This window comes from Trachurus japonicus, chromosome 22 (genome assembly GCF_045865225.1).
Source record: "Trachurus japonicus isolate A0001 chromosome 22, Traja_1.0".
In the NCBI taxonomy this organism is placed as follows: Eukaryota; Metazoa; Chordata; class Actinopteri; order Carangiformes; family Carangidae; genus Trachurus; species Trachurus japonicus.
Window position 1 is genome coordinate 22,233,904 of NC_140928.1, and position 23,946 is coordinate 22,257,849.

The 23,946-nt window shown below is 41.7% G+C and overlaps 2 protein-coding genes across 4 annotated transcripts in view; one reads left to right on the forward strand and one right to left on the reverse strand.

Annotated features, from left to right (window-relative positions):
- fndc5a (fibronectin type III domain containing 5a) overlaps positions 1-11,169 on the forward strand; it is a 33,277-nt gene extending 22,108 nt beyond the window's left edge. The window contains exons 4-6 of one of the 2 annotated variants that reach the window (XR_015034726.1): positions 8,442-8,531; positions 8,653-8,860; positions 9,680-11,169. Coding sequence is in view for 1 of the 2 variants with exons in the window: in XM_085767390.1 (XP_085623516.1) it covers positions 8,442-8,531; positions 8,653-8,786; positions 9,680-9,730 (275 nt within the window). In the remaining variant the exon portion in view is untranslated. The remainder of the gene's footprint in view (positions 1-8,441; positions 8,532-8,652; positions 8,861-9,679) is intronic. The other variant, XM_085767390.1, reaches the window with a different exon arrangement.
- Positions 11,170-13,966: 2,797 nt separating this feature from the next.
- On the reverse strand, positions 13,967-20,563 carry s100pbp (S100P binding protein). Of its 2 annotated transcripts, XM_085767392.1 has the most exons (6): positions 19,708-20,563; positions 19,371-19,635; positions 19,084-19,226; positions 15,702-15,799; positions 15,342-15,444; positions 13,967-15,235 (listed from the first exon to the last, which is right to left on the reverse strand). In XM_085767392.1, exons 1-6 carry the CDS (start codon positions 20,559-20,561, stop codon positions 15,106-15,108), a joined length of 1,593 nt encoding a protein of 530 aa, XP_085623518.1. In that variant the 5' UTR covers positions 20,562-20,563; the 3' UTR covers positions 13,967-15,105. The 2 variants fall into 2 exon arrangements, with proteins under 2 accessions (XP_085623518.1, XP_085623517.1); XM_085767391.1 differs by having other exon boundaries at positions 19,371-20,563.
- Positions 20,564-23,946: the final 3,383 nt, after the last annotated feature.

The following is a 23,946-nucleotide window of genomic DNA, read 5'->3' on the forward strand; positions in this document are numbered from 1 at the left end:
AGGCCTCACCCTGCATGCACCCGGCACAGCTGCACGGTAAACCAAAATGAGGAGAGGCATTTATCACACACAGAGAGGAGATAGTCAGAGCTGCAAGGGCCAGTGAATCGATGGCTGAAGCCCCGCTCCATCCCTTCTCTCATTTACACTCATCCCTCATGGGAGCTGGTGCTATTCTCAGAGGGTGTGGAGCCAGGGGGGAGTCTAAACTTCCAGTATGGTGGCGTGTGGGTCAGCAGAGACACATACACAATGAATACAGTCATTACAGAGCACTGAATATTATTTCCACCACTGAGGCCTAATTAGCACAGAAAGAGAGAGAGTGTGTGTGTGTGTGTGTGTGTGTGTGTGTTCTCTCTGCAAAGAGAAGAATATACAGAAATCAATAACTGAACAGGATTAAGATTTTTTTCTGCACTTTTTCAGATGTGAGTCTCTCTCCTGCTGTTTTCAAAAGCTATGAAGACAAAACAGCGGCTCCAGCTCTCATGGAGAAATAAACAGAAGTGCCTCATAGCTACAAACACACACCGAAGCAAAACAGACACTGGCATAGTTTCACTGAGAGGAGTGATTAAATTTTTAAGAGGAACTCTGACAACAGGGAAATTATACAGGAAAAAGTTTCACATTGATTTCTTGCCAAGAGCTCAGTGAGAAGTTTGGTATCACTCCTCCTCTCGACCGTGTCCGTACACTGAGCATGATGCCAGATCAATGTAGCATCAACACTGGAAACAGCAGCCATGCAGCACCTTGAAAACAACTGATAAAGAAATGGAAATGATCATTTAATCTGTAAATCATAGTGTAATTTTCGAATTTTACAGGTGTGATACTGTACTTTCTTGGAATAGCCCACGTTTGCAGGAAATTGTTGTTTTTACACTGACTTCTTTGGCCAGGTTAAACAATTGATGTCATGTCTTCATTATTGGCTTTAAATGTGGTGGTAGGCGGAGAGTGTTTGTATTTCGTCTTGTTTACAGTCCATGGGTTAAAGGGATAGTTCAACATTTTGGCAAATTGGCTCATTACCATAATCCCTATAGTTTTAGGAGTACCGGTAGGTTCATTACCTTTAATTGTCAGTGCAGGCTATTTTTAGAACGGCGGAGCAGAGCCGCGAGCTGCTCAGAGCTACGCTACAGAGGCTAATGGAATTTCTTGGTCTCCCTCATCAAACTCATCAAATACACAATCCAACAACTCCAAAATCTCTCTGCTCTGCTCCGCCGTTCTAAAAATGACAATTAAAGATAACAAACCTACTCCTAAACGATAGGGATTATGTCAATGGGCCAGTTTGCTAAAATGTTGACCTATCCCTTCAAGCTAAATTAGCTGAATGCCTGCTGCAGCTTCATGGGGTCACAAACATGAGACTGGCACTGATCTTCTCGTCTAACTCGAAGCGAATAGGTATATTTGAGTCGAGAGCTCTGTGAATGTTTGTTTGCTCTGTTTATTTGGAAGACAGTTAAAGGAAGCAGTGCTGAGCCTCAGTTCACTCAACCACTCCCCCAAAATGTAAGACTTCCACACACTGGCACGCTGTGCCACCCACACACACACTCATAAACACACACTGAGTTTAAGCAAAAAAAATACATTCTCTGCTTCAGCACATGTACTCAACAACAGCCTCTCAGTTTAACACAACAGCACATCCCTCTCTGTCTCATTTGCGCTGCCTGCTCGAGGATGTCTGTTTAATTAGCTTAGCTATGTTGAGACAATGAAACCATTTGATGACAGATGAACAGATGTTTTTCAAGTCAGTCAGTTTGTAATTTACTGTGAAATCACTATATGTGGAACTGAAGCTGTCATAGTGAGTGATTTGTGTCAGTATCTAAGTTTATGCTTCATTTTGTTCTGTCTAGGTGGATGAGTACTTGAGTATCAACTTGTTATTTCATTTCTATGCCATTAGACATCTTTACTTGTGCTGCAAATTGCCCATCAGCAGAAACAACATCTGTGCTGTTACTGGAGGTGTTCGTATTGATTAGTTCAGCATGTTATTATTCCTGCGTTTTCCTTTCATTAAAGGAGCTGCAAAAGTGTGTGGTATATAAAATAGATTGAAAAAAGAAGAGGAAAATACAAATAGAGAGGAATGGAGTTTGTCTTTTAGTGCAGATAATAGAAGAGTAGAAAGTGTGGGAGAGAGAGTCTCTCAGTACAGCTGTTAGTCCTTTGTCTCCATATGACAGGCGAATGTCCCGAGAAGAAAAGAGAGGTTTTCACCATCCTCACTCAACTGCTCAGCCCCTCTGTTCTGCCATATCACACTGATCTCAGTGGAAAGAGCAAAGGATGAGCACCAACGCAGGATTATTCCACATTTCTTCGCATTTCCTCTCTCACAATAGGTTTAAGCTTCAGGAGATCAAAGGAAGAGAGAGACAGACAGACAGACAGACAGAAGGGGGGGCAGCTCAACCTGTGCACAAACCAGGAGAAAGAGACAATGATTCAGAGACAGAGAGTTACTGACAGAGAGGGAAGGGGGAGAGGTCGCAGAGGATGCAGTGTTACAGGAGAAAAAGATATCCTGACAATTTATTTCCACTGTTGAAAACTCACAGACTCTGTGTGGCTTCACACTCATGTACATGTACCATCTCTGACCAGATTGAAACTAAAAAAAAGTACCTTAAACAAGTCTCAGTGGCCTCCACACATCTAGTAAAAGGAGAACCTTCTTTCTTTGGCCTCTCTGGAAAATTCTCAAAAACTAGTTTTTCTTCTGTGCTGTCATGCAGTAGTTTGATATGTATGTCAGAACAGGGCTGCAGCCGAGTGCTGCTCCCCCAGACAGCTCTGCTGCGTCCTGGAGGATGAACAAAACCCCTGGATTTTATTTCACACTGGGTGGTCACAGTAATAAAAGCTGAAAGACAATGGACAAAATCCTACATGGCTCTGGCACCTTAAAGGTCAACAGTTTGGGAAGTAGCCTACACTTGATTACTTTGTAAGAGTGAGATGATAAAAAAAAATGTATATGGATCTCATGTCTGTGTATTAATTACATTTTTCAGGACATGGTTAGTTTAGCTTAGCATAAAGACGCAAATTAGGGGTTAATCCACCTCTGTATTACTGTAAACACACTGTAAACAGTGTCAGTACTTTGTCTGGGAATAATGTGAAATTGAAGTGAGGCAATTTTTTTTAAAGCTACACAAATAACGATATTTCTGCTGCTCCCTACTATTCCTTAAATTTGGCAACTTTTAGGTCAGAAAAATGTTTTATTTATATCATTTAAAAATTCAACTGAACTTATTCATGAGTTCAGTAGAAAAAAGACTTTAGGAAAACATTTATTCAAACCATGATTTGAAATAAACTCTGTGACGTAAAACCGGGTTTAAATTAATAAAAAGTTTAACATTTTTCTAAAAACTTAAAGAGAGCAGGCAAAAAAAACTAAACTCGAAAAAATATTGAATATTGAATTGCGATAAATTTTTTAAGATTTGTTTGACTCTACATAGCACAGGGTGGCCAAAGTCAGGTAAAAATCATTTATTAGTCTCCCGTGGGAGAAATTTCTCTTGGACAAAGAGCAGTGCTGCTTCACAACAAGGCAAAAACAGTACAAAAGAAGAGCTGCAGGAAAGTACTAAAAACATACAGTAAAATCATTAAAGTGCAATATGCCTCAGAGAGTACTAGTGGCAGATGTATGGACACGCAAACATTCATACATATCATCACACAAGCTGCTCATTCATAAATTTAATGGACAGAGGGATGAACAAGTTTTTGAGGCGATTGTGCCTGCACAGGGGGACTCGGTAACTTCTACCTGAATTTAAAGGTGTACAGAAAAGAAAATTGAATTTGAGCCCACTCTGGGTCATAAAATTAGTGTAATAACTCATCTATCAGACGATGTAGGCCAAACTTTGTGCAAAATTCTATTTTTGAGTAAATCCGTGATGAAAGTGTGTATTTTAGTGTAGTTTTTTTTTTCGTATTGGATAATGCAGGCGCACGGATTATACGTCAGCCTGTACACGATTCACTAGCCACTGATATTGGATCCGTAATCCGTCATTCAAACGTCTGAGACACGCACACACACACGGAGCTCGGGCTCGCCCCAAACTTTGAATATCCCGCCCGCTCGATAACGACCAATCAAATTCATTTTCCTTACTCGGGTAAACTCGTGTTGCAGCTCGTGACAACTCGGCGCGACAAACGGGACAAACGGCCATTTCTGTACACCTTTAAGAGCTCATAATCAGGGAGAAGTGCGTGCATAGGATCTGCTAGAATAGAGTTTGCCAACCTAATTACGGCCTGTTCAAACAGATCTTGAGGTGTGCGTGGGACAGGGCAGATATGATCAGTTACTGCAACTCATAACTCATCCCATAATCAGAAATTGCTGTGTTATAACCTGACGGTAAACAGGTGGTTCACTCAACAACCGGTCTTAGATGAGGTTAAAATAGTCTTTTAGTTTTTTTTCCCCAGAGCAGAAAGTCTTGTTGAGTTGAAGATAACACAGAGAAGTGAATAGAACTTGAAAGTCATTAATCTATGAGACACAGAGGCTCATCTGGAGCTTGGTCAGTGAGCATCAGCACTGTTACAGCTGACCTGTTTGCCCCAGTGAGGCCGGCTGGTAGCAGTGTCAGGCGCCTCGGGCTGTTCTGCTTTGATTAGTTAATACTGGGCAACAGAGGCCAATCGATCAGCAGATTGCTTGTTGCTGAAAGCCACTGGAGCGTGGGGTTCCTGCCACAGCGGGCCCTCCAAATGTCACCCACTGCATCTAATAAAAAGGGAAGGTGCTTTTCTCCTCTGCAGTGAACTTTAGATCAGGCCCCTGACTTCCACAACACTCAGCAGCGGCGTGAGAAAAAGTTACTTCCATGTTGTTGCTCTGTTTGATAGAAACGTACAGGCAGAATGCCGTATGAGCGAGCAACAAGAAAACCACTCGGTGCCCTCCCTTTAATTCCTCTCCTGATGGTCATTCCACTTCAAAGATGATGATGATGGAGTTTTATTGAGGTTGGCGGGAACTGATCCTGACTGCTGTGATTAATTTTTTTTCTTCTATCGCTTCATCTCTCTATCAGACTCTAATATGGAGAGATCCCCTGTGGCCTTAACTATTCTCTTTATGTTCTGCCTCTCTGTGGTTTTTGGACTCCATCAGGCTCCCACACAATTTTGGTCTATTAGTGATCACATGAAATACGCCCCCGTTTGTGCCTGTATGAAGTCAATCTTTTTAAAGGAGTAGTTCACCAAAAAAATATTTTTTTATTCCTCAAAGTGCATCTGGAGACCCGGGAGGGGGGTTCGTAGTCCAATGAAATCCTCAATAATGACTGAAGTCTATCTTTTACGGTTGTCACTTCTTTCAACCATCTTATCTGTGCTACCAACACTTAACTGTGCTACACCTGTAATATAAGGCCTAATGGCAACTGGAGTAGACCAGTATGGGCTCTATGCACAGCTCCACTACTTCCTGAATTTAAGGCAGCTCCTTTATTTCCTGGCTTACATTATTGGACAAACTGATTAATCGAGGTGTGTCTGACAATTGTGACTACTCAGACACTAATCAGTTTGTCCAATAATGTAAGACAGGAAATAAAGGAGCTGCCTTAAATTCAGGAAGTAGTGGAGCTGTGCATAGAGCCCATTCCTTATGGATGTGCAGAGGATAGACTGTGAACTGAATCAGTAAAGCACTAGATTTGTAGAATAAGACAGCTGTGGAAACACCAGCTCTGTGAGATTCAAGAGTTAAAAGGGAGGCAGCAGTGAGTGTGCAGCTCAGGATCTCAAGAGTGCGAAGGCAGACCTTGAACTGCAACTGTCTAAAATAAAAGCAGAGAGTGCATCAATGAAGCCCCAAATGTATAAAATGACTGAGCGATGTATTTCAGTCGGGTCTGCTGTTGTTCTCCGATAAACATGCACTGACAACTTAGACACCAAAGGCGCCAAAGAAAGAGAAATCCTATCCACCCAGGATCAGCTGAAAATAAAGGCTTGGTGGTTCAAAAAAACAACACTCTTAAGTTTATGTGGAGATGGGGAACTCAGCTGTGTTACCCTCCAAGATGATGAGAGCCCACTTCAAGGGGACTCTCCAGTCTGCCTCCTGCTGCACTCCACGGAGAGCCCTTAAGAAGGCTGAGGATTTGAAGAAACCATCACATGTATCCCATAAGAAAGTGTGCATAAAGAAAAGCACAAATATAAATACTTTCTGAGGGGGCGGGGGGGTGTAAGAGGCTGTATGACCTGGCAAATATTGGATGGACCGGTCAAAGATGCACAGGCCAAGACAGAACGTGATATGAGCAGCAGTGACAAAATGAATGATCAGATTAAAAATGACCATGAAGTGTTTTATAATCTGGTAGATAAAAGGATGAATAGCAATTAAAAGAGTATTAGTATAAAGTTTGCAGAAATAATGTCCCACTTGTTAATAAGCTGTACACAGGCTCCCCTTTAGACTGCTTCAGGGGCTCTACTGAAATTATTCGGGAGGGGAGGGGGTTGAATCATTTCACATTTGAACTATTTTCCCTGGACCTGCGACACAGATCCCTGAATGCTCACACCAATGACAATCAATAGAGGCTAAGTGTCCAAAATTCAAGTTGGTTCCATCTAAACAGACTCCAATAACTGTCATACAACCAGTGACGGCTGGTATCAATGGGCTAGTGGGGCTAAGCCCTCCCTGCATTACACAACAAAAGATGAGGAAAAAATATTATATATAGCCTATATTATATTCTCTAAATAACATACAAAAGATTGTTCTAAGTCTTAGTAAAATCGGAACTGGCAACAATATTAAATAGTTTCAAGAAAAACACAGGATATCTCTAAATGGGCTAATTTTAATCAGCCCGAGCTCACCGAGTCTGCTCTCATTCATTTTCCGACTGTGGATGATTGACAGGTGCCATGTCCCGCCCTCGCCATTCACCGACTGTTGGGGCTAATTTCATTCAGCCCACAGGCCGAGCGGTTCTGACCAATCAGCAGCAGGCTGACGCAGGGTCAGTGATTGACAGGCGTCATGTCCCGCCCCCTTGGTTAACTTGTCATTGGGGCTAATTTCATTTAGCCCAACAGCGCTGTTTTCAGACCAATGACAGGAACCGGAGGAAAAGTTGTGTTGTTGTGGGAGGGAGAAGACAGAAACAGCGGCGCTAGGCGCTAGCATCACAGGTAGCATTACTTTACTGCTCTAAACTGTCTTTGCTAACATGAACGAAGTGGAGAATCTAGTTTCTAAACTCACCGGGAGCACCAGACTTAAATGACATGGCGATAACAGACCAGAAAGGCCGTTGATATGAGCTGCATATATCGTCTTTTTTATTTATTTATTTTTTTTTTAATTGAGCAATATCGTCGGGTGTGTGTGTGTGTGTGCGTGCGTGCGTGCGTGCGTGTGTGTGTGTAAGTGTTTGTGTGTGTGTGTGTGTGTGTGCGTGTGTGTGTGTGTGTGTGTGTGTGTGTGCGTGCGTGCGTCTGTGTGTGTGTGTGCGTGCGTGCGTGCGTGAGAGAGAGAGAGAGAGAGAGAGACTGTGTGTGAGATAACCAGGTGAAGTTTTTTTTTTTGTTTTGGACTAGACCCTTCTACTTAATGCAGTGTGTAGGCCTAGTTAGTTGCTATACTTTTGTGAGATGGGATAACCCTAACTTTTAGCTGTGTTAACCATTTAATGGGTATAATTTATTTATTAGCCCACCCAACTAATTTGACCACCAGCCGCCACTGCATACAACCCTAGGAAAACATTTGATTATTTGTTATCCTTTTCGTATCTGCATGTTGTACTGTATTAACTTTGCCACAAGCTACTCAAAATACAAACTTCCTGAACATTGATTTTCCTCTGAGGAAACGTTTAGTACAAAGTTGTGGCAGCACGCACAGAAATTATTCTGTGATAGAGCAACCTGTTAATTCTCATTACAAATGTCTTGCACCGCATAAACACACTGGTGCTGACTTTGTTTGCCTCCCAGCTCAGAGTTGGCCGGTTGAAGCGTCGGTCATCAGACTCATTGAAAACCCAGATTTCAGAGAAACATAATTTGCTGATTCGGTGCATGCTTTGATGTTCAAGGCCAATTATCTTCCACTGACTCACCTCAAGACTGGAAAACACTGACCTGCTGCGTGATGACAGAGCAGGTAACAGGCAGACAGATACAGGGATGGTGGAGAGCAGCACCATATTCACATCATTAGGAGAAAAATTAAGTGCAAAGGTTCACTTTGATGAAGATCAGTGGAAAACTGTCATTGGGTGGTTTCAAATGTGAATAAATAGAGGTAAATTTTTTTCCCTCGTCAGTCCTAATTCACTTCCACACCAGACCAGACTTATAAACATGTTGCCTCTTGACTCCCTCAGACGAAGTGACGATGGAGGAAGTGGGCCAGACCACCCAGCTGAGGGCGGGGGAGCTCATCATCATTGTGGTGGTACTAATCATGTGGGCAGGTAAGGACACAACGCGTTTGATAAACCAGGATCAGACAGCTCCTCTTACATTTGACACAAAATAAGAATCTCTGACTTAATGCCGATTCATTCTCTGAACGCTCTCCCTCTCCCTTCCCAGGTGTGATCGCCCTCTTCTGTCGCCAGTATGACATAATCAAAGACAACGAGCCCAACAACAACAAGGACAAAGCCAAAAACTCCTCGGAGTGCAGCACTCCTGAACACCCAACAGGGGGGCTGTTGCGCAGTAAGGTATAACCCACCCCCTCCTCCTCCTCCTCCTCCTCCTCTCCCCGGGGGCCTCCCCCTCAAGCGGCGCCGGGCAGGTGAATGGTCCCGGACACTTTCTAGACTTTTTTTTTTCCATGGACACTTCATGCACACTCATGGTGTCATCTGAGCATCAATTTCAGACTCACGCTTAAAGGGGAACTATGCAAGTCTGGTCGCTTTTCCCCTGTTTTGCTAACCCTCCTCTCGGCCATGTGCATTTGTTTACAACAAGGCCGGGGAGAAATCAATCAATAGAGCGATGCGTGATGTTATATATCATATACAGTGTTACGACGTGTATATTTGTGTAGTCTTATCTGTCATAAACAAGAGATTGCGGGTTACGGTGCGCGTGTGAGCTGGGACACAGGGTCGGCGGCTCTGATCTTACAAGAGACATTACTGTAGGTGGAAGGCAGAGAGCCTCCATTCTCCCTGGAACAAGTTACATTACAGTCATTTATTAAACCATTATAATTACTCTGAAGCTGTTTAATTAAGGTAAAAATGTAGCAAAATTTAAGGTAAACCTCCTGCATAGTTCCTCTTTAAACATCGCTTCAACATGCCAACATCATCATTATTACGTGCATGAGTATGCTGCCATTCAGCAGCAACGAGCAAACACAACCAAAAGCGTCATTGCTTCCATTAGGGTATCTTTTGTTCAGCGCAGAGCTCCATACCATCATAGCAGAACAACAGAAGTAAAAAAACAAAACAAATCTGTATTCTTTTCACTCTCTTGCTACCAACATCAATAACACCATCCAAGCATAGAGGCATCCCCATGCTCAATGAAGAAGCTTATTGTGCGATTCCTGAGAGTCCTCCATATCTCTTACCTGTCATCTTCCTCTCTCCTCCCACAGTTCCCCAAGAACAACAATAGGATGCCATCTGTCAACATCATTGAGGTGTGACTGCCAGGACGTCTTCTCTTTATCTAAAAGACTTTGTGTTCTCACAAACAAGCAGGGCCCCTTTTAAGCCTATCTGCTTGTCAGGATGAGGCTGGGACTCTGGGACCCTGGGCAGCACCTACTTTCCTTTGGCACAGGTCCTGGTGCCGAAGCGCGGCCGCAGGACTCCGGGGGGTCAGACGCGACCTGGCCGGTGCCGGTCTGAGAGCAGAGTCAGCAGCGGAGGGACTGTGGAGAGAGTTGAGTGGCTGCACTGTGCTCAATGAATACCGAACCACAGGGCAGCAGAGATTAGGGCCAAATGGCTCCGGTGGTGGAGGGACTGCAGATAAACCAACCCCAGGGACCAAAGCCGATAAACAGAGCCAGAGACCTTTTCACTCTCTCTCCCTCTGTCACCTCTTTTTTTTCCCCCTCACCGTCTTTCAGTGCGTTATCAACGACCACAAACCTGGACATTTCTCATTACTGGGTGGCACTGAGATACATCCACTTTCTATACCTTAATCTCATCCTCGACAACCTCGTTTTCCTCAAAGCATCCTGTTTTATACCTGCATAGAGAAACGCTGTAGATGATTCAAGTGTATCACTGTAGTTTGACTTCCTCCTGTTGTTCTGTTATCGCTTTTTTTCCCCCTTCTTCTTCTTCTTAATTCAGATCCACCCCTCGGGCAGAAACTCTTTGCCGTCCTGTGGGAAATGTTTTCATTCTGGCGAGCTCGTTTCCCCCCTCAGGGAATCCAGACTCCACCTGGCCAATTTAGGAGCCATTTCTTTGATGTGCTGTGATGACACCAGAGCAGCTTGAGATGGATCACACGGCTCCACCATCAGAGCTGAATCACCTCATTTTGTCGGAAAAGACGAGAGGAATTTGCTCACGTTGAAAGGCATCTTTCATCTGAACGCATATATTCAGTGAGGTCCAAAACATTTCAGTCACACTCACTTTTTGACATTCTCTTACTTGTCTCATGCCTTTCTGATAGATTTCTGAAATGTTACATTCCACGTCAGAATAATCCCTTTAGTATTTCCTTGTGTCTTTCTCTTTGAGGGTGATGGATTTCAAAGCATTTCTGGGGAGGAGAAGGAACTGCCATAAAGTAGTGCATTCGTCTAATTAATTACCTTTTAAAAAGGGGCTGGACTCTATGGATGTCTACAGAGAAGTGGACTAAAGAGATCCCTTATATCAGCAATAACAGCTCCCAGTGGAGTGCAGAAGCAAGGACGCAAAATCTGTAGCCTCTTCGTCCAAAAACTTGACCACCCAGCATGCAACGATCGAGACAGATAAACAACCTGAACATTGAATATGAGGGAATTAATCCTGAGCCTTTGCGTTTGCAGGGGATCCCTCAACTAAGCTTTCAGAGAGAAGTCTTTCAGCGCTGTTGTAAAATCTCTGGTTTCTGATGGCGAGCATGGAAAAATTAACTTTTTATGGGCCCAATCTTCAACCCTAAGACTTCTTTTGTGACATCCTGAACAGGTGTCACCAAGACCGAAGGGCTTCAATCAAGACTTTTTTTCTCAATTCAAAGTCGATATTTGTGTCGGACTCCATGTTGAAGAAGCTAAACATAATGATAAGGGATCAACTGTGGCCATACTGTGCTCCATGCTATAAGGGGAATTGTTATAAGATAGCAAATGGCATATTCGAGGGCTGATTGAAACTCAGTAGTAATGCCTTAAAAACAATTATGTTATGATTTAGCTAGTAAGATGGAGGGCCTCATATCTCACATTTGTATCATATGCTTTACCTTTCACATAATATTTAACTGTGTGTGTGCAATGTTAAAGGAAACATTGCAGATCGTTGGCGTTAAGAACGAGCTGAGATAAGACATGGAAGCAACCGTTGGCTTTTAATGTGTACATACATTTTATATTTCATTCTTGTTTGGTGGTGTCAGATTAGAAAGCCTTTTATAAACATGATAAGACCAATGTGGAAAATGTATAGACTGTAAGAGGGCACTGCTGCTTGTAAAGATTTAAGTGATTTTTCTGTTAATACACAGCTGTAAAAGTCCTGTTATTATGAGCTCATAGCACTCCTCTACTGTTAATGTATTTCTATTACATCATGTCATTGTGCTGTTTGTGTGCAATAAGAAAAGACTTTTTGATGAGGAAAATGATTTCTAAAACATGTGCGGGGTTTTTTGAATAATCATCCAAACCCTAATGTTTAGCAGCCATTCAACTGGAAATCTCTATTGACAGGAAGAGTGAGAAACACTCTTGTTCTCCATCTCATTTTGCGATGCACTGGCAAGTCATTTATTGTAACCAGACAAATACATGTGTGCACACAACAGGCAGCCCATAGTGTGTAGTGGAGAGGGCCAGTAAAGGTGGTTACGAGTGATCTCAGTGAGGGTTACAGCTGAGCATAGTGAGCAGAACGGTGACTAGTGCAACGGCAGGCTTTTATCACTCCCTACCTCCCTCTCTCTCTCGTCTTCCACTCTTAATAAGACAGGAAAAGCTCAAGATTGCACTCCTCCAATAAGCACCAACTCATGTCAGAGGCAAGAGTGGCTTCAACTTTTTTTCTTTTTGGAAAGTCTTGAGTGGTAAAAGGGAGGAAGAGTAGAGGGGCCTTTCTGACTGATTAACCCAGACGTTTAAGCTGTTGCCAGGACAAACTTGGTGAAGCCTCGACGCACTGTTCTGCCGCATTACCCCAGAGTGATCAGCACTTCACCCACAACTTCTGCAGCAGAAGGCTGAATCCATTTTCCCCCGCAAGCACTGCACCGGTAGCAGGCTCTCCAATCGATAAGCATCCATCCACACAGCAACGGATAATGATGATTGTCTACCCGGATGATTTCTTTGAACTAGGGCCATGCCTTAAGTTTGCCAGCAATATATTTCTCAACAGAATTCCCTGCAGGCAGTCCTTATTTACTTTCCTCCTCCCCAGTCATGAGTATGAGTAAAGATGAGTAAAACTTTGGCTAGCAACACAAGGTTCAGTTACAAAGCTGACGCAGATAGGAGTTAAGTGTATCATCATCCTCAGATAATGGTGCACTCCTATGTTGCCACTGTAAATAATGTATTTCTTTAATTTAAATGTAGGGCTACTGTGAACTTTCACTTCTTTTGTGGCAGGTCAGTGTCCAACTTTACTGTCAAAGGAATAGTTCAACATTTTGGGAAGTAACTTTGTTATTTAGCAGAAAGATGAGATGATCAATGTCACTTTCATATACTGGATATACCATACATATGAAAACTATAGCTCTGCTCAGCACAAAGGCTAGAAACATATTTTGTTACCTTTGGACAGAACTATGTATTTCTAGTCTTTACGCCAAGCTATGTTAAATAGCTGCTGGCTGGAGCAACATAGCTCATATGAGAGAAATATTGATCCCGTCATCTAATTCTTCAAAAGAAAATTAAACAAGCACTTTTGCCAAAGTGCCAAACCAATCAGCTTGCAGCTTTTGCATAATGTAAGTGATGCGTTTGAGTGAGCTCTCTCCCACAGAGAATCCAGCAGCCTTAGTGTGATGGTAAACAGCCATGGAGCATCATTTGCTTTTTATGTAGGAGTTAACAGGGAATAGGTTTTACATGTGTGGATCAATGGAAGATATCTGTGTATCTAATTAGAGCGTGCACACTTCATACTTGTTGGACTACCACAGTGCAGTCTGCTCAGTCAGCCAGACATGGCCTGCTCCTACTGCTAAAGAAACAAATTGATCGTCAGGATTCAAGTTGTTTATTGTGTGAGTAAGGACATCCAGCCACTGCTGAAGCTTCTGGTTACAACAAGTTGAGTCCACCTGCCAACTGCACATGAAAAACTCTCTTTCCTTTAATCACACTCAACAAATGGTGACGACTGTAAGAATTCAACATTCCACTTGAGCCCTGTGCGTCAAACCACGTTGACACACTGAGGACTTACTCTCAGTGTTGGAGGCCCAAGATGTTTTCTCAAGCTCTTATGTGTACCATACAATGCCTGAAAAATATGCTTGGTAGCTGTAACGAACTATTTTACAACAAGACACCAGGGGAGTTCAAAGACACACAATTTTTCAAAACAACTTACACAATGTGTATTTTGTATTAAACTAGAAACATGCCTGGAAACTGACACTCAGCATTGTGATGATAGAGAGATGTTGGACCATTTCATTGTGGATTGATTATGTTAATTTAGTCTTCTCGTTTGTATTAGTTATTTTTTCCTTGTGTTCAGACATTGAAATCAAAGAATGATGTTACCTGCTTGACAGATTCGACTGTGACTCCAGTCTTCCTCAGAAGCATCATCTGACGTGCTGCTGACGTGTAAGTACAAGTAAAAAACAAAGAGAAAAAGAAAAAAGACAAACAAACAAAACAGAAGAATAAATAAGCACATCATGCATTGGGACAAAGGCAAAATCACATCAGAAACAAACAGCTGATAAATGACACGTCAGCAGCACGCCGGATGACGCTTCTGAGGAAGATTGGAGTCACAGTTGAAACTGTCAAGCAGGTAACATCATTCTTGATTTCAATGTCACAAGAAAAACAAAAACTAATTACATTATGAGACCGACAATGAAGCATGGTTTAGAAAATGAACTGCTATATTAGTGCTATCATGTTTATATTCATTGTATGAAGTGTACAGCAGTCATTGCTTAATGAGGGCTAGCATGCTTTATCTATTATGCACAAGGTTACACAACTTCTATTATGAAGAACAGGGTGTATGCTTACTTGTGTATGCTTAAATAAAATATATTACATATTTTCCACAAAAGTGTTTGATCTTAATTTGGAACAACAGGACAAAGTGATTACATCTAAAACAAAAGAAACTATTGTTCGAACGTTTCTGGGCTTGTTGGGTGAATAATAAAATTTATATATATATATATATACATATAAATATGTGAACATCAGACTTCACCCGTCAGCTCTCCGTCTAAAAAGAGTTGTGACAGTGGAGACATCAACTTTTGCCCGAGAAAGACAACCATACTGTAAAACTCACCCAACAGGGTTTCAGAACACGGTTAGTCAGCAGCTTCTACAGGAAAACATCTTGACTTGTAACAGCTTAAATGATCAGATTGTGTTTATAAGACTGTCTACACATGAACATAGAGGTAACGTCTTTCCAGTCTTTTGTTTGCAGACTTATCAGCTAGTACCCTACAAAGCAGCAGATGAACACTAATTCTCCTTCCTGCTGAGATCCTGATCATGACTCTGGTGTAGAGATGTGCTGTGGCTGCTCGGCTGCACACGTGCCTTGCAGTTTACACAGCATGTGTCACAAGGTTTTCACTGACACCCACACACCTCTACCTTCTGGATGGCTGGCCAGGGACAGGCTAAGGAAATGGACTTCTCTGGAAAATCTTGTGAACTTTAGCGAAACGTCGGTGGACTTTCACATTTTTCTCCTGCCATTCATCAAGAGTCCATTTTGGAGTCACATTCCCCCACCGTCTCTGGTAGTTCCTAAAAATAAGATCACAGATCATGAGCCAGATGTTATACACTGCTTGCAGCCTTTATTGTTTGAAATCCTCTTTCATAACTGAAGAACTTAATAACAACAATGTACTTTTTGGTGAGGTCCGAAGGATGCTGCCAGTGAGTGTCCGTGTGTCTTGCTGAGGTCTGGTCCGCAATATTGGTCATCAGATTCAACAGCTCAGACATGACATCTGGAGAAAACACATGTGTCGTTTAAAAAGGACATCTAAAAAGGTGAATGCTTGTATTTGTTCTCATTGTCAAAAGAGTGCAGGGAAGGATGGAGATGCCTTTCATGCCTCATTATGTTGACATGGGGTTGTGTGAGGTACTATATACTGCATATAATAGTTTATTGCATATACTGTATTCAGCTGACCCTGACTATCCCTTTAAAGGCCGTCTCAGTGTGATTCTCTAATGTTGCTGGAAAAGCTGAGGTTCATACCTTGGGTTGCTCCTCCTTTCTCCTTCATGTGCTTAGTGACTGCGTGAACATAATTGTTTTTTCCACGTTCCCAGTCCACCTTCCTGTCAAACATCAGCCTGAAAATTAAAAAAGAGACATCTTCACAATCACATCTCACCACAGTCAACCATACAAAACGAAAGATGTTTCAATACCAGCATCTGAAATGCCAACAATTTTGGGTAAAACGCTGGATCAGCCATCTGTAAATAAACCTATCTATGCAGCGATCTGCTACTACTTAAAGTCTGTGTTTCCTGTAAATTCATTTAACAGCAGCAGTCCACTGTGGCTAGATAATGGCAGCTGCCACTAAAACTTCACATGCTTATTAATATCAACAGGCTAGGCAACAAATGATTTTATTTAGGAACTGTGAGCACACCTATGTTATCTTAGAGTTCTTTTGTCATTGACAAGTGCATGAAAACTTCTAGGACCCTCTCATTCTTCAAAGATGGAGCAGCATAGCTGCTTTAGTGAACATGGCAGTGAGTGCCAAGCGAGTGGCAGACAAGTGACATGTTTATTCCTAGATTTACTATCCATGTTCTTTTTTCAGTTATCATGACTGTCATGGTAAAAGACTCAATTTTCCACAAATGTGTTGAGCAAGGCTATTGAACAATATATTAAACAAGTTGTATGTTTTAATGCACTGGTATCAGATTGCTATTCAGTAACGCCTGATATGAAAAGTTCAGAGTGTTTGGAAGGCAATAAATGGTATCCGATAGTTAGGGATGTGCACGGTTACCCGAGTACTCGAGTACCCGAGTAGGCAATCTGCTACTCGGTTATGAATTAGGGGTGGTTAATTGGCCCAATTTCCCGATTCGATTCGATTACGATTATTGAAGTCTCGATTCGATTACAGACCGATTTTCGATTAACGATTATCGATTCGATTTTCGATTATTAATGATTATTGTTATGATTATTATCAGTCAGTTGCTGAATTATTATTACCGTAGATGACCATTTAGTAAAAAAAAACAACTTTTTAGCCTATTTTTATTTATTGAAAACCACAGATTAATTTTCTCTTTGTGCGTTGATTGCTTGTTGGCTCATTTTTTGATTCTTGGATTTTTGTTACAATAAGTTACTTTAACTGATCATGGACCCTTTGTATTTTTGGAAGTGTCACAAAGGAGATTTAAATTAGTAAGTCTATTTTTTTGAAAGACAGATGCAACACATATTTTACTGTAGGCTTTAGATAATGTACACAGTTATAAAAACAGAACACAACACACGAAACTAGTGATCAAATAATATTGCTCTGGAACAACCAGCTTGCACACATTTTACTTTAGCCTACTGTCCACAGTTATAAAAACAGAGCACGCTGTGTAACTTCAACTTCAGTGATCAAATCATTGCTCTGGAGCAACCAGATTCTTATGGAGGAAGACCAGCTGGTCCACATGTTGTGACGTGTTAACAGCGCTAAAGCCAGAATTAAAACAGTTTTTAGCAGCTTTACTGCTATGGTTGTAGCGATGCTAATTTCTGTTAGCCCGTCTATGGTGTTTTACATTATACAACGTTAGCATTAAGCTAGCTGACTGTATGCTTCAAAAGCAAGCTCACTGCTGTCTGTCCCATAGAAAAACATGACAGCGGCAGCCTAGTTTGGAACATGAACCACGTGACCGCGCTGGCGGCGATATCAAAAGCTGTCGCCACTCAATTGTATCGATCTTTGTCTTGCTCCGGCACCGTTAGCACCTTGTTAGCACCTTGTTAGCACAGACACACTTGCTCGCTGGCTCAGTTACACAGCCTCTTGTTATGACAGACAGACCGCTCCACCTTGTGGTTAAATCCTGTATGACATCCAGTAACAGGAGGACTCGCCTTTGTATTACAATTTGAAAAATATAAAAAAAAAATAAAAAACAAAAACTGAAAAATATAAATAATCGATTTTTGGAAAATTAATAATCGATTCATAATCAGTCATTTAATAATCGCGATTAATCGATTATCGATTTTTTTCACCACCCCTATTATGAATTATTACCCGGTTAACCTAGGATTAAAAAAACGGCATGTTAGAGCGCAGTCTAGCGTCGGATCAAACTACATCATCATGCCATGGTTCGGCTTTTTGTAGTGTTAAACAGTTTCGGATCAAGCAACATGATTTTTTGCTGTGTATAAGCGTTTTTGGATCGAGCCTCGGACTTTCAAACCTTTTACAATAATCTGTGGTGGTTCCCTCGGCGTAAACGGTCGTAAGGGAGACGACGGGTGTCATCAAGTCTGTTAGAAAATATGCTTTCAGTTTACAAACATTCTGAAATCTTCCCAGTTATTTCCTGAGACGATGCGAGGCACAGAGGAGCGTAGGCACCAAAATGTAGTGTGGACTAATAAATAAGCACCGCTAATGATTTAATTAATAATAAAAAAAGTGTTCTCCTCCGAGGCAGCCGCGGCATGAACACGCTGTGCTCAGAGCGCATGCAGCGGCATAAAGATGCACACATATGACCCATATATGCATCTTAAACTCCAGTTTCTACTCTTATTATCCACCTGATATTTTGTGTGACAATGCTGTGTCAGTAATGCGGACTGTCTGACGGACAGAGGGCATTTATTTATATTAAGTGTGACGTAGCGCAAGGTCACACCAACAGCTCCCCTGTTATTACTCTTTTGAAATTATTATTTATAATTTACTTATTTATTTTGTTATATCTCAGATTGATGTAGTAAGTTTTTATTTTATTTATTTAGACAATGTAGACTGGTCTCAAGACAAATGTTTATTTTTTGGATCCCTGGATAGTTTTGAGATTAATACAAGTGGGTTTTTTTTAAGTTATTTATTTATTTTGTGGACTGGTCTTAAGAGAAGTGTTATACTTGGTTAAGTTAATATAACTTAAGTAATGTTCATGTTCTTGATATTGCAATGCAACAATCCTAAAATCCAGACATTTTTTTCTGGAAGTTTTCTAAAAGGTTTTTCAGTATGCTTTTAAAAACTGAACCAAGGTTTGAACCAAACAGTGGGTCTGGTGAACCGTGAACACCCCTAGAACTTTCAGTTTTCCCTAAATTCACACTCCAACAACTCAAAAAGGCTCTCGTGGAGAAGTTGTGACCTGCACATTTGCCACGCTACGAAATAAAGGTAATTAACATACTTAATTAACATTATCAAAAGAATATGAGGTAATAAAGAATACAATATTGCAATTTTGATTACATTGTAATTAGCGCAGCCCAAAACACTGCTTTGTCACACTCACAGTTTCTCACAATCAAACACTGTAGAAGAAAGTATACTAAGGGAAGGATCATGGTCATACAGCTCCACCTAGTGGTGAGACAACAACAGTACCTTTGACTTGTGACGTGCTGCACACCCTGAGAAACCTTCTCTTCTGGAGTGTGAGGGTGTGTAGGTTTCAGCTCGTCTGACAGAGCAGGCGCCTCTGGTTGGTTGCTGTTTGGCTGGTTGGGAACAACGACAACCGATTTCACCTTGAAAAAGCACAGAGTTGTGGGTTAGAGTGTGAGCAGAGAGCATCCACACTACATGCTGTTCAAAATGCAAAATACATACCTACGTGTGGGCAGAGTCATATTAACAGTACCTGATAAGGAAGTACAGCTGTGGCAACTAACCTGGACTTGAAGAGGTAAGGTTGTTTCATAACTGGTATCTAATGTGGTCTCCTCTCTGTTGAGTGAGGCCAGACACTCCTCGAGAGGCTCCCTCACATCTCCACACACCTCCTCTATCACTTCTCTCTTCTGATCACCAGTTGTGGACAATTTTATAGTGACATTGTGGCACAATGAAGACTCAAATATCGGGGGGCCGATATCCCACATCTCTTCGGCCTCACCATCTAGAGAACCAGAGGGCTCAGACTCCGGTGGTGGACAACTGGCAGGTGGACACAAATCATTTAATGACAGCAACTTGTTGTTGAGTGGTTCAAATAAACTTTCAGCGTACCATTCAACCTGTGGGCCCAGCCGGTGGATGGCAGCATTTGTGGCCAGCTCAGGGTTTCCGGACTGAGGTGGACTGCTTTCAGTTTTCTGTTCCTTGACAAAGGACAAGGAAAAATATCCCTTGTCTGTTTCTTCCTCTTTTGCATTTGGCGGCATTCCTTCCTTCACCTCCTGCTGTCCTTCTCCCACTCGCTTGTCTTCTTTTCCCAACGCCTCAGCTTGTGCCACACGGGGAAGTGAGACTGCTTTATTTTGAAAAGTGCTGCTGCACTTGCAGCCCTGAGCATGTTCAGAAAGTCCTCCAGCAGTATGAGTGCTAACAGGATTGAGGCACAAGATGTCATCAATGTCACAGTCAAAAGCAGGGGCCAGATTAAAGACCACATCTTCAGGGTTAAAACTGTGTGGTGTCGTCCCCTTAGTGCCCCCTGGCTCTACTAAGGACCCACATTTGATATGCTCAGAGTGCTGAGAGTTTACAGTGTCTTTTATTTCACTTCTAAGAGCATGTGTCTTATCTATCGATGTGTGGTGAGAGTACAGTTCTCCAAGGGGGCTGCACTCATCCACAAAACACCCGAGGTCTGGGGACAAGACCTCTGGATTAAATGGCTTTTTCGCCGGGGTCTCATAACCATCATCATGACCGGAATGCTCGAATTTCCTTTTTTCCCCATGGTTGTCCACTGCCACAGGTTTCAAGTTTATAAATGAGCTGACAAACTGTCTTGACTGATCCGGAGCGGGTTTCTCTTCACTCGTGATCATCTTGGAATAAACAGAAAGAGGTTTTAAGTGCTCCCAATTGGATGGACTGAGCCTCGTGAAGACGGTGTGCTGAGCCTGGCTTTTCATCCCTGCCTGAAAAAAAACACAAACACACAAATCATGTCAGTCACATAGCCCCAGTAAGACATTCATTTAGCAAAAGCAAAATAAGTGATGGAGATGTGATGAAAGTAAAACAAATACTATACAGGCATAAAATATTTCAGTTAAAATGTAGCAGATGATCAAGTATTTAGAGAATAGCAAAATTATGTGTTCATCCATGCTCATTGTTAAGGAAAGTCTTTAGACGATTGATCTTCTCTGATATTCAAGCAAAGGTTAGTTGGAAATCGTAGAAGCAGCACTACTACATGTCTATGTCTTGATCTGTACATTTTGGCTGTTGGTGATACTTTGAAGGTTTAAGTTTCTGTTTTCCCACATTTGTTTCAAAGAAACGCTGACACAGGCTCAAGAGTAAATGGTGAGGCCAACTCCAACCCATTCATGAGGTGGACACTTGATGGATCATCATCTACTACCACATGCTTTAACCAACCGCCTCAGCTCAAATTATCACTATGGCGAGCTTTGGCCTATCAAAACATACCACACCACAGACTGTGAAGACTTCATTACATGTTGCCTCCACCTTTAGCTACATTAAATGAGGTCAATATGGCTCTACAGCTGAAAAAATAAGCTCTCCAAACCAAAAGTGTTACACCCCTTTTAAAAATTTTGAAACACTGTCTGATCGAACTGCCCTGCCCGAATATAACAGAAAATCATTAAGGGAAATGGGGGAGCTTCACATATCCCTATACTGAGCATTGTGTGAGTTTCCACTTGACTAGATTCAAGCTTTGACTCTTGGAAAATAACATTTTTGAAACCTAACATCCAAGTACAGTAATAAGAACAGATCAAACCCAAGCTCAATCTCCACAGCCATCTCCACCACAAGCTGCACAAAGGGCAGGCATATGTTTTTTGGATTTCTGGAGATGTGTTTCTTTAATTATTGATTTCATTAGCAACAGGTTTTGCTTCCCAGGTAACAGTCTGTGGAGTAATGTTCAGAAACTAAAATACTGACAGGAGACACCTGTGTGGAGATGCAGAAGTACCCAATAATTAATGGTTTAATGATGTGACGATCCAAATAATATAGGTGGAAAAGCCTGATTTACCTCCGACTTTAAATAGTTGGCAATTTCGCACGAACCTGAACTTATTTTCCTAGTTGAAGTCCCCAGATTAAGTCAGAAGGTTTATCGTCAAACTCACTGTACAACCAACATTTGTAAACGACGATAACTTTATAAATCAAATCAAATTAATTAAAACAAGACTTAGTTTAGCGACACCAACTCTGTCGAAATGATCTGAGAAGACGATAAAACTGCAACCAACATTTTAGGCGCGGCCGTAAAAACTACCTCGTCATGTGAAAACATGGTCACCAACACACAGTTCAAATCCGACATCTTCCACATCAAACTTTAGCTAGGCCGTGTGACTGCACAGTGTCGCATTTCTCTCGCTTTACTCTGTGACTTACACTCAAACTACTTCAAACTGGCTAAAATCGTAAAACGGTAGCTAAAACTTGAAGAGGTTGGAGATTGGTCACCGTTTATTTTGACTTTCATAATAATTTCCAAAGTTACGTAGCTTGGGTCGACGACGTCGGTGAACTCTGCGCATAATGACTCGGCGGGCGGGCATTCAGGTTAGCAACCCAGGCTTTAGCCAAGGTTAGCAAGCTAACTCGCTAACGACATTTCACAAAAAATCAGCTGTTCCTGTCACTTGAGCGAAGTTCGTGTCAGCTAAATTTATTTAATATCCAGGCTGAACCGGAATGTTATACAAACACTGGGTTTAACTCACCTCCTTTCATCAAAGTCATCAAAGTGCTGCTGCTTGGCTTGCTCTGCAAACTCTACCGAAGACGGTTTTCTTTGACTCTACGACGCTGTCGGCCACGCGCACAGGTGCATGACGGACCACTGTGCATGGGGAGGATATGAGGGGCGGGGACGCGCTTGGCCGCGATTCAAAACATCACAATTCCATGTAACCAACACAAAGAGGAGCATCACAGTGGAAGATTCTAAAATAGAACGTTCTGTTGTAACACAGAATGAAAGAAAAATTCTAAATTCAGACATGCCTGCATTTTATTTGCTAAATTAGTTTAATTTAGGCCTACATCATTTTATATAATGACACTATGAACACAACAGTTTTTGGATGCCCACTGATGGTTGAGCTTCATGTAGACTTCCTCATAGCCTACCTTAATTCTTCTAAATGACAGAAATATCCAGTTAAGTCATTTTATGGTCACTGAACTTTGGTAAGTAAGCAAGCTTGAATTTAAGATGGTTTAGTTTGACAATGAGACTTTATTGAATTTGAAGTCAAGGGAAGAAGAAAAAACACTATTAGCTTGATGCTGGGTCTCATACAAACTTTGAGCAGCTCTATCACTCCTAGGGATGAATAAAGTATTCTCTACTCAACTCAAGTGTCTTTTACATTAATATGAGGAACACAGCTGAGAAAAACAAAATACTGTCAAAGATCAAAACCTTTTGGTTTAGCTTGGTGATAGTGTTTTTGTGATTTGAGGGAACTTAACATAGCTATTCATAGTTTATCAAGACAAAAAGAGAAAATAAATTCAAGACAGTGGTTTTATTCAATATTACCAATGTGATTTTGTGGGAACATTTATACTTTCATTTCAATCCTTGAGAGAAAACAAAATATGTTTGACACAGTTAAAATATGATGAATGGACTGAGATTCTGAACCTGATGGATTAACCATGTGACCCAGACACCACAGTGGCAGCATCCCTCTGACTTCACATGTAAACATCATTCTCATTTGCTGGAGAAGCATACTTAATCTGACAACACACCTGTTTCAAGCAACATCGAAGATAATGAGTCGGGAGGATCTGTATTCTCAGGAACTGCCTCACATCCACAGCCAGAACGGCCATGTCTGTGTTTTTTTTTTCACACTTGAAACTGTGTGGTGTAGTCCTTTGGCTCTGTTGAAGACCCACACTCCTCATGCTCAGTGTAGTTGAGAGTTTGTTTGTTTTTTTACCCCCACACAGTGGCTATCTACCTCAATTTAAAAATCTATACATGAATAGAGGTTGTTCATGTTTCCTCCGTGTCTTCTGTTGGGGTGCAGTCTGTGTCCATTTGACCCTGTTTGTCAGGGGACAGGCTCTCTTCAACAGTGGACACCTGAGGGTTGAGTCCAATGCATGACCTAGGGAATGGTGAGAGTCTGTAAGTGTGAAAGAGCAGGGAAAATTAGACTTGTTTTTAATCCAAGACAACATATCACATGTAAAAATGTATTTGAATGATGTAAAATACAGTAAGCTATATGAGACATGACATAAACTTTGTTATTCCTTTTTATCCCAAGCTGCCAT